Here is a 14,239-nt window from a genome sequence, read left to right as displayed (position 1 = left end):
TTGATATCTTATTTTCCAATATACCCACCAGGACCCCCATATAACATTAAATGACGATAAGTAGGATTATAAAAGCCCATATCTATTGCTTGATATTGTTCGATGTCAGCATAGGTTGATGTCTCTGTAGCATCAATAATTTGATAAGTTTCATTTACAGTAACAATCAATCTGCAAAAAGCATCCCAAAATAAGTTTACTTCCAACTTAAACCCAGTACCCATTGGTGGACTCGGAGCTAAGTGAGGACCATATACTTTTCCTCCCCATTCTATATAGGTAGCTAAGTCTGTCAACCCAGTAAAAATACTTTTCGGCCAAAATCCAACTTTAGTTTGTGCTCGGTCAAGCTCAAGCCACCAATTCCCACTTGGTGAATCCTGTGGTAAAAGTTGAATTAGAATTGAATAGACATGAAACATATAAAGATGTATTATTTACCCGATAAATTAGAAGTGTTTGTCCGTATAATTTTTTCCCCCTTTGAGAAATTGGATCAAGAATCTGATCGATTGGCACATCTGTTCGAACGATTATAAATCCAGGGCAATGCGTATTGAAACAACGCGATGCACCTGCCTATAGATCAAACCAAAAACAAAGAAATGACTAGTAAAATTTAGAACATATTGAAGAGGAGAATTATATATATATATATATATATATATATATATATATATATATATATATATATATATATATATATATATATACACACACACAAGTATATATAAGAATGAAAATGTTATATTAAGAAAAATAATATATTACTTACATTTGTGTAAATAAAAAGTCTAACACGATCATCCTTATATAGAGTAGGATTCACCTAAAGGAATGATGAGAGAATAAATTAGTAAAATCGATATTTTTGATAGGCTTCTCTTTACTTTCTCAATCGCTTTAAAGTGACTTTCTATACTAGATGGAATTTAGGTAAGAAATCAATCATCATGTAAAGGTAATTAAAAATTTACCGTCCATCCAACTTCTATACTATCTCGACCATTCACAATCTTTACTTGAGAAGAGCTGTATTGAGAGCCAGTGACTGGTCGTGGGTTATATGTGGCTGTTTCCATTCCACCTCCATTAAATTTCCTTCCGGTACCATAATTTGTGTGTAATATAGCATACTAAAATTTAGAGCAAGACATATATTTTAGGAACAAATAAGAGGTAATGAGCTATACTTAATTTAATTTGGAAACTGTTTGTAACAATGATATGCTTCAATTGCACCATAAATGTTTAGTCTTATACTCTTATTCATAGTAGACACCCACACTCACAAAGATATATGTATATATACACACACCAACATTTATAAAAGATAATGATTTATAACATTAATATATCTCATGGATATTATCTTTTAATTTATAAGTATTTAAACATATAACATAAATGAAGAGAGGGTTATTTTTATGCGTTTAATGGGAATTAATGCATATATAACTATACAAGATATAATTATCTTTCATTTAATCAATAGATTATTGTCACTAAAATATGCTTGTGCCAAAAAATATAAAATCACATTTCTAAATTATAGGAAAATTCATACCTTTTTATGGAAAATTGTTAGTCTTATAATATAAAAGTAAGAAAACGTACAAGGAAAAACTTCTTGTATTAAACACCGGAAAATTATGAATTTCCTAAAATTTAATTATTATTAATAAAGCCTAAGACTCAAAATTATATCATAGAATAGATTTGGGAATAGTATAATCACTCTGAAAATTTGGGAGACAAATACACAAACTATTATTTGGAGATAGAAATTCACTCACATGGGTTCCTGGTTCTTGCTGTGTGAGAGGGTTATATTGTTTATCATATATTTTTGAAGCCAATTTGGCATTGATGAGATCTTCTTTTGTTGTTTTCTTAATAGGAACAGTACCAACAGGACATCCTTCACCGTTAACCCACAAACTTTTTGATCGATTATTTGTTGAGGAATTTTTGTACATCCTCCCTTCAGGATATGAGTTTGGTATCATCTGCAACACTAATAATTCAAATTCAGAATATATATATTAAAATTTTGACTTCACTTCATCAATAAAACGACAATAGAAAACACACCTCAGGATGGAAATTATGATTCTTTAATGCCGGATGATCGAATGCGGGTTGTTTATAAAAGTCCACACAATCATATTTTTCTCCATATATTGTCTGCAATACAATTACATATTGATAAAACTCAAAATAACGCACTCATAGATTATTTCATAGTCGAGGATGTATATACCATTTATAAGAAAATATTTTTACCTCAATAGTTGTGATAGCTGGCTTATTTAAAAGCTTGAGTTGCTCCTCCAATTCAAGATCTTCTTCTTTCGATAATTCGTATGCTCCAATTCCAATATAAAGCTTGGAAGAACAACACACAAACAGTAACAATATTGTAACCCTTTCGGCCATCATATTACCACCCTATACAAGTAAAAAGTAAAAGGACTGGACAGTTACACTGACAGGTCCAAGGTTCGAGCGCCGCAAAGGGCCACTGGGGTCTTACATGGTCTTTAATTCCAGGGCCCGTGGGATTAGTCGAGGTGCGCGTAAGCTGGCCCGGACACCCACGTTAATCAAAAAAAAAAAAAAAAAAAAAAAAAAAAAAAAAAAAAAAAAAAAAAAAAAAAAAAAAAAAAAAAAAAAAAAAGTAAAAGGAAAAAACAGAGAGAATTAATCACATATTTTGAAATAATGATCACACATCATGAAACAAGCAGACTGAAAATTAGATTATCATAAGGAGACATGGATGAAAGTTCGAAACCTGCAAAGAAAATCAAATTTTGTGATGATTGATAAACTTATGAAATACTGTTCATTTTATACATAAATTCTTAATTTCATTAAGGGGTAAAATCACCGTTATGCTTTGTATTTGTTTTGTTTCCCGTTTTGGATTTTTTTTTCTTTTAAGAAGGAAAATTAAAATATTTCCAAAAATATTTTTGATATATTTCTTAATTTAAAGATATGAAGAATATTTATATTTTTGGTAATTAATTTATTACCGACTGCAAGAAAATTATATAAAAAATGAGATAAGTAATCAAATTAGTTCCTTCTCTTTTTTTTTGTCAACTAATTTACATATATCGAGAATATTTATATTTTTGGTAATTTAATTATTACATACTGCAAGAAGGAGATAAGTAATCAAATTACGTGCTTCTTCTTTTTTTGACAATAATCAAAATACCCATCATGTTAAATAACTAATCTTTCTTTTTTACTTTTTAATGATAGCAGGAATTCTCCTATGTGTACCAAAAGTGTGGACCAACTTTGTGAACTTTTTTTTTTTTCAGCCATAGATGTAGTGGGTCCCACAATAAATGTGTGGCCTTCACTTATGTTGTCGTTTATTACAACCATTGAATTTTGGTCCACATAGGAGAATTTTTGTTAATGATAGAATCAAAAATCAAAAGTAAAAAAAGAAAAGAAAAGAAAAGAAAACCACCTTCAATAAGTTAAAAACACCAATTATGCTTTGATGGTTTTTTTGAATATTTATCTGTGATTTAGTGATAGAACAATATCCTCAGATTTATCTTAAATTCTTTTTCTTTTTATCAAGATAATTTTTTAAGAAGTTAATTTAAAACCCAAAATGATATATGCCCATAATTTTTCCATCCATAAATTTATATAATCTAGGTTGCAAGTCAGATAAGCATGCCACATAGATTAAAAAAAATAAACTTTATTAAAAAAGTCACATAGGAATGTCACATGTTTATTTAAGTTTATGGATGTTTATTTTATGGATGTGTAGTGCTTCCGATTTAAAACTGTTTAAAAACGTTTTCAAATATTTTTGTAATTTAATAACTATGGCTATATAGCAAAGAAAATATCAATTCAACTAGAGAATCATTTGAAATAGAAAACGATCACTATAATTTTTGAATATTTCCAATAACTATTGTAAAACCCTGATATTTTACATGGTACAAATTATCCGCTTATTAGATTGTTATGGTCTGGCTCTGAAACCCTATTTGTCACCTACAATAGGGTTTATTTGCGTTCAGTTCTTGTGGATCAGTTTCTTCTATCGTTGTTGATTATCCCATTTCGACATGTTGCATAAGAAACGTGTATAGCATTGGAATTATTATTTTATAAAACATGCGTATTATTTTTAGTATAGAACCATTTTTCAAACGAATTTTGGACATGGGATACATACGTGGAACTTTTACATGCATCATGTTGTGGATGGTTTTGAGCGTCACGGTCTCCTATAAGGAATATGGATTGTCGTGTGTTGCTTTGATAGTTGTGGATTGTTTTAAGTGTCATGGCCTCCGATGAGAAATCCGGACTGCTGTGTGCTATTGATTGGATATAGATGATTTGTGGGATACACGCTGTGTGCATAGTATTTGAGCACCACGGCTTTCAAGGAGGAATCCTAACTACCTTGTACTGTTGAAATGATAGCATCAAATAGGGATTGAATTAGAAAGCTCTAACTCCAGGAAGGAAAGCTTTGACGAATTGTCGGGCTTGGGATTCACATAAGAATTTTATGTTCTCAGAAATTGTATTTGAAATTAAGAATTCATACTGGAATGCTGGTAATAAAGTACATGACAGGTATGGCTTTTATTTGGTTGCAAATAAAAAGAGGGGGGTCTTTGATAGTTATTCAATTAAGGGTTTCAGATTTTCAGTCCAGTGAAGGTCTTTTCCATCAAATGGGTTTAACTTTCGTTTCATGTTCCAAAATCGGTGGGTCTAATTCCTGTCTTGGTGTTGATTTAAGTGTGTTTGGATTGAGGGATTTGCGAGAAGGGAAGAGGAAGGAAAGGGAGTTGATTTCTAATCCTCTTGTTTGGATAGTTTATAAAAAAATTAAGGGGAGGGATTTGGAAGGAATTGGGAGAAGATTTCATTAAATTTTTGTTAAAATTCTTCCTCCCAAAATGAAGTTATTTGGAGGGAATCGGTGACTAATTAAATTATTTATGAGTTAAAAACGTATTCTATCATTGTACATAATATTTTAACATAAAAAGTAAGGATAAATTAGTAAATGAAACTAATTTTATTTCCTTCCTTTTTTATTTATCCAAACATGAGAGAGAGAAAAGTATTTTCTCTTCTCTTCTCTTCCCCCCAAATCTCTCAATCCAAACAAGAGTGTGTTTAGATTGAGGGATTTGGAGAGGAGGGAAAGGGAGAGAAGAGAAGGGAATGAATAATAATTTTTCTTCTATCTTGTTTGGATAGATAAAAAATAAAGGAAAGAAAATTAGTTTCATTTACTAATTTATCCTTATTTATTTATGTTAAAGTGTTATGTACAAGGGTAAAATATATTTTTAACATATAATAACTTAACAAGTCATCTATTCCCTTCAAATGACTCCATTTTGGGGAGAAAAAATTTTGATAAAAATTTAATGAAATCTTCCCTTCAATTCCTTCCAAATCTCTCCCCTTAATTTTTCTTTCTTAACTATCCAAACAAAAGAATTTGAAGGAATCTCTCTTTCCCTTTCTCTTCCCTTCCTTCCTTCCAAATCTCTCAATCCAAACACATTATAAATGTACAAGGTACTAGGCTAAAAACTGAGACCGCATACAAATTCAACTTGGTTCTATAGCCAATGTCACATTAGTACCCATTTGATAAATATTGGACACATATGTCCACTTAAATTTCTTTGTTCCACGCAAGTACATATTTCCCACATAAGTACCTATTTTTCACAATTTAGAATTAAATAATCCTGAAATTACCCTTCTTCCAAATAAGTATAACTGATTCAGATAGAGTAGGTGAACATTACGTCATGCACTATCAGTGGAGGACAACAGGCCTTCTCCATTGACTAGCTTCATTTCAATCTCCACTGGTACATCGTGTCCTTCAACGTGGGAGATAACACGTTTAGGCAGATAGAAGCACCGGACCTCCCCGACGATTGTTGCTTGAAATTGACGGTTTACAAGAAATCGTTAACACTGCATGGTTGTCTACCCACTAGACATTCCGGATCGATTGCTGAGAAGTCGTAAATCTTTTGAGGAATTTGATTTGTGGGTTCTTGGCGAAGATGGATGTTGTTGGTCTAAGTATGATATGGTTGATTTTCTGGTTATTTTTAATTTTTCGATTGGATTTTGGGAGATGGATAAGATCATGATGAAGCGCTTAGAAGGGGATCAGCGTTATTAAAATGACTGTCGGCCAATCAGAATGTAAAATTAGTGAACTGATCACCAAGCCGACACGGTTCTAATAAAATACAAATCATGCAAGAGATTCGGATAAAACCGATAGAGTTGGACGATTTTTCATAAAAATCATTGAACTGTGTCAGTAATACCAGACGTTTTTTCAAAATATTTTTTGAATTATTTATTATATATTACTAATTTATGATTTGAAACTTGTTTTCTATATGCATTCGGTGTCTTGTTTTGTATTAAATACGTGATGTGAACTTGATTTTCTAATTTCTTAGTTTTTTTTATAGATGATTATATGATATTATTGTGCCATTTATTTTTAGCATTATTTTTTTATAATAATATATTTTTAATACTTTTAATTAAATTTGCGGTTCGAGCGATAATCTACTGATTGATCCAGTGACCCAGTTCATCCCCCAGGTCGATGTCTGACATGATTTTTATAACATTGGTGGGAATTGTAGCTGTTTGGTTTTGTTTGATCCAATGGTCAGTGATAGAGCTGAGACCCTGCAAGAATGCGGTTGTGAAGACTCACTTGATGTCTTTACCTGTGGAGAGCCTCGTGCCTGTCTAAGTTTATCTGATTTAGGATTCTGTTTATCATTTCTTATTTTTTTCATTTCTTTTATGCAAAAATAGTTGATTTAGGATTTGTTGATGAACTTTTATTTTATTAATATTAATCTCTCTTGTTGCATTTATTGTTGTGGAATTGATATAAGGATCTTGATTTGTAATTCACAAACCTACATATTTGATAATAATATTGGCATTTAATTACCAATGAAGTATGTAGATTTAAATTATTTTATCTTTTGTATAAATATTATGAATTTGACTTGGAAAAAGGAAGATATATACAATTACATTGACTTGGCTATAATTTTAATGAACAATAATGTAAACGGATTTTATTGAGGTACAATTTGGAATTTTCAAACCCTGGGGATGTCAGATGGTGGGGGGTATTCATACTCCACGGATTCCCCTTCACATCCCAAAACTAAGAAATCCCGGTAAAATTTCACATGATCTGAATACACTCTTTTTTTTTTTATGTTTTTTCAGAAAAACTGAATACACCCCAAATATAGTTATAACCAGAAAAACAGAGCATTAACTTGTTTAAAGCAGGTTATATCATCCCAGGTACTGCTGGAACGTGAAGGCATTGCCAGTAGGGTAGAGCACATGTGGAACTACCAAGTCATTGCTATGGTCATAATTTGGGCGTAGATATTTCATCATGTATCGTAACTTCTATACTCTGTCTGTTTTTTTTAATCTTAACTGTGACTTCGTTAAATTTAGTTTGCTGAAAATGGATGAAATAACTTATATGAATAAATTAATGTTTGACTTAAAATGATTGCTTCATTTCAGGCCAAAGCTGAGGCACATTCAAAGCCAAGTTCAAGAAGATGTGAGGAGGATGATGTCTGAGCAATTACACATGCCTTCTGGTGGTCTAAGCTGGCATGCGAAATCAAAGGTAATGTGGTACTGGGTGAGACAGACTTATCAGGTCTTTTGGGTACTCTACATCTTCGTTGTCGGAGCTCGCCTCATCGTCGGAGATGTCCTCGTCGGTGAAGTCTCCAAAGTCTGGATCGATGTGGTAATCATCGTCGCCCATTAGTGTTGACAAAACAGAGAAGGAGAGGTGAGAGACGAAACAGAGAGGGAGAGGGAAGAAAAGAGGGGAAGGAGAGAATAAGTAACAATTTGACACGTTGGGTGTTTTACATCCTAGGATTTTTTGTGTGTTTGGGGTGCGAACGAAAATCCGTGGAGACAGATGCCCAAAGATAAAAGCATTCCAAAATCAGACCTGTAAAAGTGAAGAGCATCCATCCAAATATGGCAAGGGTATTGTTATTAATGTTATTGTTTTGAAACAGTTACATTATACTAATATTTACTTATATTATAATGTTACTGTATTAAAAAAAATAACATTAAACTAATATTTACCTACATTATAAGGTTACTATTTTGAAAAATAAAAAAATATTAACATTATACCCACATATAATGACATAGTTATAATATTATTGTTTTGAAACAGTAAGTCAGTAACATTAGACTAATATTTACTTACATTATAATGTTAACTGTTTTGAAAAAGTAACACTAGACTAATATTCACCTACAATATAATATTATTGTTTTAAAAAATAAAAAATATTAGCATTATACCCACATGTAATGACACAATTATAATGTTACTATTTTTGAAAAAGTAACATTAGACTAACATTTCTATAGATTCACCTGACATTTAAGCTAAAACATAATTTTTTTCTAGTGGAACCACTAATAGAGCTCGTGTGACAAATATTTTGTATCGGTTGCCATTGTATTTGTATATTTGAAAAGGATTTGCACGCAAGAAGAGATTTGACGCATAGGACTTTGCTTTTCATAGGGCATTGTTGTCCTCCATGTTAAGAGCACTTACAATGGTGTTATTTTGTCTGGACCAACAAATATGTATGGGGTTTTGTGCTTTGCTGATGTGGTTGTATTGGGTTTTGTGTTTTATATTGCAAGATTGTGTTTTGGTGTAGTTTTATTGGGGACAACATGGAGAGTATGAGAATTTGTTGGCCACCACGTTGTGTGGGAAGGAAAATGTATAGGAATTTGTATTTTGTTGATATGGTTATATTGGGAGATGTGTTTTGTTGATGTGGTTGTATTGAGAGACATATTTGCCTTGACCTTTTATGTAATAGAAGTGGGACCCAATATAATTTTTTACTGGGCTAGCAAATTAACACTACTGAAGTTGCTCTAATACGAGGGGTATGCCCAATGTACATTTTTTCTTTTACTACAATATTCACTTCCCAAAAAAAAGAATAGTAACTAAATTTTAAATCAAGATTTTAATATTGTAAATATAGGGTCTGTTTGGTAGATCGTATAGGATAGTATAATAATACTATCCAATGTATAATTTAATCATTGGATAAGTTGATGTATAATTTAATCCTATCAAGTGTTTGGAAAAAATATGATATTAGCCCTGTATAGTATAATTATTATACAATACGGTGTTTGGTTTGTTGTTAGACAAAATGATAGTATAAGATTTATGATAATTTGTCTAGATTACCCCCAATTTCTCATGAAAACATCTTGACAATTTAGTGGTTTGAAAAGTTGTAAGCTCTTCGACAAGTCAAGAAATTACCTCTCTTTGCTGATCGGCTATGGTAGCTCTCTGATGAGAATCCCACATCGGAAGATGGTGGGTTTGGAGTCTAGCTTATAAGGGAGGACAAACCTCCTATTGTCAACCTGGGTTTTCAATAGAGAGTTAGGCCCAAACTTGTGATGCTAGACTTGGGCCCCCATCCCGTGTGGCGGGTATTCATCATTGGTGCTTTCATTGAGAGCGCACGCGCCTGTGTGCAGGCCAATGGGCTGGCACTATCGTAGGCGGGCCTATCCCAGAGCCCATTCCTTTGTGGAGTTGGGTTAGCAAACAGTGGGCCGTGTCCATTGTGGGCGGGTTGGAAAAGTCGTTAAAAGTAACTGGGAAAACCCTAGATCCACTGGACCTGGCAAGGCTATGTGACCCTGGCTCGCAAGGCTTGGGGCGGTAAGTGGGCCGTATGCCGAAATGGTACAGTCAAGGCCATGCACGAGGACGTGCATGCTCCCAAGGGGGGAGGATTGATGAGAATCCCACATCGGAAGATGGTGGGTTTGGAGTCTAGCTTATAAGGGAGGACAAACCTCCTATTGTCAACCTGGGTTTTCAATAGAGAGTTAGGCCCAAACTTGTGATGCTAGACTTGGGCCCCCATCCCGTGTGGCGGGTATTCATCATTGGTGCTTTCATTGAGAGCGCACGCGCCTGTGTGTAGGCCAATGGGCTGGCACTATCGTAGGCGGGCCTATCCCAGAGCCCTTTCCTTTGTGGAGTTGGGTTAGCAGACAGTGGGCCGTGTCCATTGTGGGCGGGTTGGAAAAGAGCAAAAAGGCCGTTAAAAAAAAAGAGAAAAAGGTCGTTAAAAGTAACTGGGAAAGCCCTAGATCCACTGGACCTGGCAAGGCTATGTGACCCTGGCTCGCAAGGCTTGGGGCGGTGAGTGGGCCGTATGCCGAAATGGTACAGTCAAGGCCATGCACGAGGACGTGCATGCTCCCAAGGGGGGAGGATTGATGAGAATCCCACATCGGAAGATGGTGGGTTTGGAGTCTAGCTTATAAGGGAGGACAAACCTCCTATTGTCAACCTGGGTTTTCAATAGAGAGTTAGGCCCAAACTTGTGATGCTAGACTTGGGCCCCCATCCCGTGTGGCGGGTATTCATCACTCTCCCCCAACGTTGGTATGTATAGTTCTAGGGTTTACTTTTTCTCTCTTCCTATATAAAGTGAGGGTGAAGGTCTTTTTTGTCTTTTGACATGTTATCTCTTATACTAAGCGCTCCGTATAAAATAAAAACGAGTTGGAGGCGTTTTAATATTATACGGCCTGCATCGTATAAGAGCCACTTTTGTATAAAATTATACTATCCAGAGATTTTTAAAAAAACATCCAAACACCCGATAACTTCATTAAAGGATAATTTTATACTATACGGAATCTTATCCGACGTACCAAACGGAGCCATATAGTTTTAGTACAATTGATATCATTACAATTTCAAAAAAAAAAAAAAAGTTTCTAAAAAACCTAAACCCTTGGCGTAACCTCTATATGATGTCGGCGACATACAGGACATGTGCCTAATGTCCTCAGCCAATGCTCCACACACTTGTGGTGGAAGATATGATCGCAAGAGAGACACGCTACATCATCTCCCACTACAAGGCCGCCTAGGCATATGGGGCAATCAGAAGAATCAAATCGCATCCTAATAGGATCAAAAGTAAGGTGAGGTAGTGGTGGAATATGTTGAGCTAACTCTATCTCGACAGGGGGCGGAGCTAACTCTATCTCGACAGGGGCCGCTTGTGTCGTGTGTGTGAAGCACCTATAATAGTAACACGCAAAAACTAAAAAGGGTATAAATGCAGAAACAACACCCAGTATCATCCACATCCTGTTTACCGGTTTGGCGTCCTCGATGAATTCGTCCCCAGCTAAAGTCCCATCCATCAGGTTGAAGAGTAGGACGACAACTACTATTGAGTACCTTTGATAAAAATAAATAAAAAATAAATAAATCAACCACCACTCAAGGCGACATCTTTTCTTTGTTTTATGTTTTTAGAATAAAATAATAATATATTATTGACGTTGGTGATAAGGAAAATTGAAATTAAACGAGAATTTGTGGAACATTGAGCAAAGGGGGCTAGTGTGGTGGAAAATTTGAGAGGGGATTGGGGTTAAGTACACTTTTAATCCTTGAAAGATATTTCAGAATTCAATTTAGTCACCGAATGTTCAAATATTACAACTTAATAAGCAAAAGTTTGAATTTGTTCCAACCTAATAATTCGGGCAGAAATTGAGATCTTGGAAAATCTGTCAGTTACTAAGATGTATTATTGAGGTGCTCTCAGTTTTTGGGGATAAATTTGTACTCTGTATAATTTTGACCAACTATCAACTCACTTGGGAGAGTTGGGGTAAAGACTAATAATTCCATGCCATATAAAAAATAACAATTATGAAAAAAAAATTAATTAGTTTGTGGGGGTTTCGCACAAAATCATTGAAATTTGAATTGTCCACAAGATTAGTGGGATCTCCCTACTTCTGACAACTAACAAATCTGTAGAAATTGGGATAAGGGGGTCCAGCCCAGATAGTCACAAGAGATCTTAAGGAACTCAATCCAGGCCCATTTATAAACTAGAAAGCCCATGTAGGAAAAAAAAATCGGAAAACGAAAGAGGAATATATGCATATAGAGGAATTCTCTTATGAGGTCTTAAAATGATATTCTAATTTTTAGGATTCACTTTTAGAGTTCAAAACATTTTTTATAATTTGAAAATAAAAAATTTGTATTTTGTTATTTTGATCTGTCTTACGAACCCAACGATATTTTTTTATTTGAAACAAAAATCAAACACAACCTGAAATGTGTATGAAATGTTTTTTGTTTTATATCCAATGATCCAGAATTATCATGCACTTTTTCATGTTGAATTTGATTTTTGTTTCTAATAAAACCTATATCGTTGGGTTTGTAAGACCAATAAAAATACAAATATATTTTTTAAAAATTTTAAAAAAATATTTTGAATCCTAAAAATTAAAACCTCATTTTACGATCTCATAGGAGAATTCCTCCATATATATAGATATATATACATATATACATATATATATATATATACATATATATATATATATATATATATATATATGCTGAGAAAGAATTCTTGTTGAAATCAATGTTTTTGGTGTTGGTGTAGGGTTTGCTTTATTTGAGAATATGAAGATCAAAAGAGCAAGATAATTGAGGTTGGATGTCATTTTCAATTTCAATGGATTAATTAAAGATAAGACTAATTAATTTTGTTAGTATATTACATGGTCCCCCAATCAAATTAGTCTTAAAGAAATCGAATTTTCAAGTACATGAAGATGATCTCATTCTTTGACATAGAAATGAATTTGGTAACTGTATATATGTATATATGCTAATAATCCTGAATGACTTCAAGTTCAGAAGAGTATACAACACAAACAATCAGAGTGAGAAAGGAAGAAAATTTACCTGAAACGAACACGTCTTAACTCCCGAGCACCACCAGGTAGTACTGCTCTGATAGTTGTGCTGCTTGTGCATACTCCTCGCTCAGTCTCCATATCACTAGCATTGCTCATGGAAAGCTCTCCTGAGCGATCCACCTTTTTCATGAAAAAAAAAAAAAAAAAAAGGTGAAGTAGAAGACAATAGTAAATCGTACTTTTTAGCTAAAACACAAGCACAATTAAGATTATACAAAAGGTCATCCATTAGGAGAGTCGCCCGAGTCCTCGTGTAGCAGAAGTTCGTTCTCCCGCCGACTCCTTAGAAGAAAATCATATGTATAACGCAAAAAATTCCAAGATCGGGTTGCTCTTGGCTCTGCTCAAAGCGGGAAGCTCATCTCAAACAAAAACTATAGGGGGAGGAGAGCAAGGGTGCAACCGCTTAGTGCAAGGAAGATGCTGAAAACACTAGCAAAGTGATGCACCTCGCTTTAACGTACTGGCCTATATAAGTGAAGTTTTAGAAAGGGACACCCCTAATATACCCCGAAACTACAAGCGCTGAAGAAGGTAAAGATTATTTTCCAATATGAAGAACTGAACTAGCTAGAAAGTCCTTCCTCTATGAAAGGAAGGGCGGGAAGGAATCAAACGCAGCGCGCCAAAAAAGCTAAGAAGACAGGATCGTTTGCAACATAATTTGTATGTATTGTCACAGTAGAAGGGCATAGATCCATCTTCAAACACGCGTAATGCGCATAAAAGTGGTTTGAACCTTCAAACCAGGAAGTTGAGCCATAAAGGAGAGAATGTAGGGGAGAGAAAGTAATCAATAGCCTGGGATTTCTTTCTCAACACCGGATTTCTCGACCAACCTAACTAAGCAAGATGACATACCAGATCTCCTCTGAAGAAGTTCATTCTGACAAAGAAGGAAGTAGCTCCAGCTTAGCCGTCAGTTTCTTCCCAGGAAGTCCTCAGGCTAGTCTTCAAAACTCGTTAGGAAGCTCTCAGACTTGTTTTTAAGTTGGTGGTTTGGGCCCTTTGTTTTTTCAGGGGTTTTTATCTCTGGGTGGTGTTGTTGTGAGGTCCTGAGCTCCAAGTATTTTCTTTGGTTTTGTTTTTGGATTCTCTGATGTGGTTCTTATTTAATCAATAAACTCAGATATACATCATATCTTTGTCCCTGTTTGGAAATATAATATATAAGACAAGGCAGTGGATATTTTTGTTTCAATCATGTGCTTGATGAGACACCTTTTCGGATACAATTTGCTTTTGGTGCTTGCAGATATTATCACTGCAATTCTTATTCAGGCTACTG

General features: G+C 34.2%; 1 protein-coding gene across 1 annotated transcript; it reads right to left on the bottom strand.

Moving 5' to 3' along the window:
* Positions 1 to 8: 8 nt before the first annotated feature.
* LOC119986836 lies at positions 9 to 3,233 on the bottom strand. The gene is made up of 9 exons (XM_038831531.1): positions 3,230 to 3,233; positions 2,745 to 2,797; positions 2,287 to 2,451; positions 2,095 to 2,187; positions 1,797 to 2,009; positions 978 to 1,136; positions 776 to 829; positions 442 to 579; positions 9 to 380 (listed from the first exon to the last, which is right to left on the bottom strand). Exons 1-9 carry the CDS (start codon positions 3,231 to 3,233, stop codon positions 9 to 11), a joined length of 1,251 nt encoding a protein of 416 aa, XP_038687459.1.
* Positions 3,234 to 14,239: the final 11,006 nt, after the last annotated feature.

The sequence above is a fragment of the Tripterygium wilfordii genome, chromosome 20, assembly GCF_013401445.1.
Source record: "Tripterygium wilfordii isolate XIE 37 chromosome 20, ASM1340144v1, whole genome shotgun sequence".
In the NCBI taxonomy this organism is placed as follows: Eukaryota; Viridiplantae; Streptophyta; class Magnoliopsida; order Celastrales; family Celastraceae; genus Tripterygium; species Tripterygium wilfordii.
Note: the sequence above shows the minus strand (reverse complement) of the source record. Positions and strands in the feature narration are given on the sequence as shown.

What these genes read in the sequence shown, in the direction of transcription:
- LOC119986836 (XM_038831531.1), bottom strand. An exon ending in ATCTAATTTTCAGTCTGCTT is followed by an intron (nt 2,452 to 2,744) that starts GTTTCATGATGT and finishes TTACTTGTATAG; the next exon opens with GGTGGTAATATGATGGCCGA. An exon ending in GTATAGAAGTTGGATGGACG is followed by an intron (nt 830 to 977) that starts GTAAATTTTTAA and finishes TCATTCCTTTAG; the next exon opens with GTGAATCCTACTCTATATAA.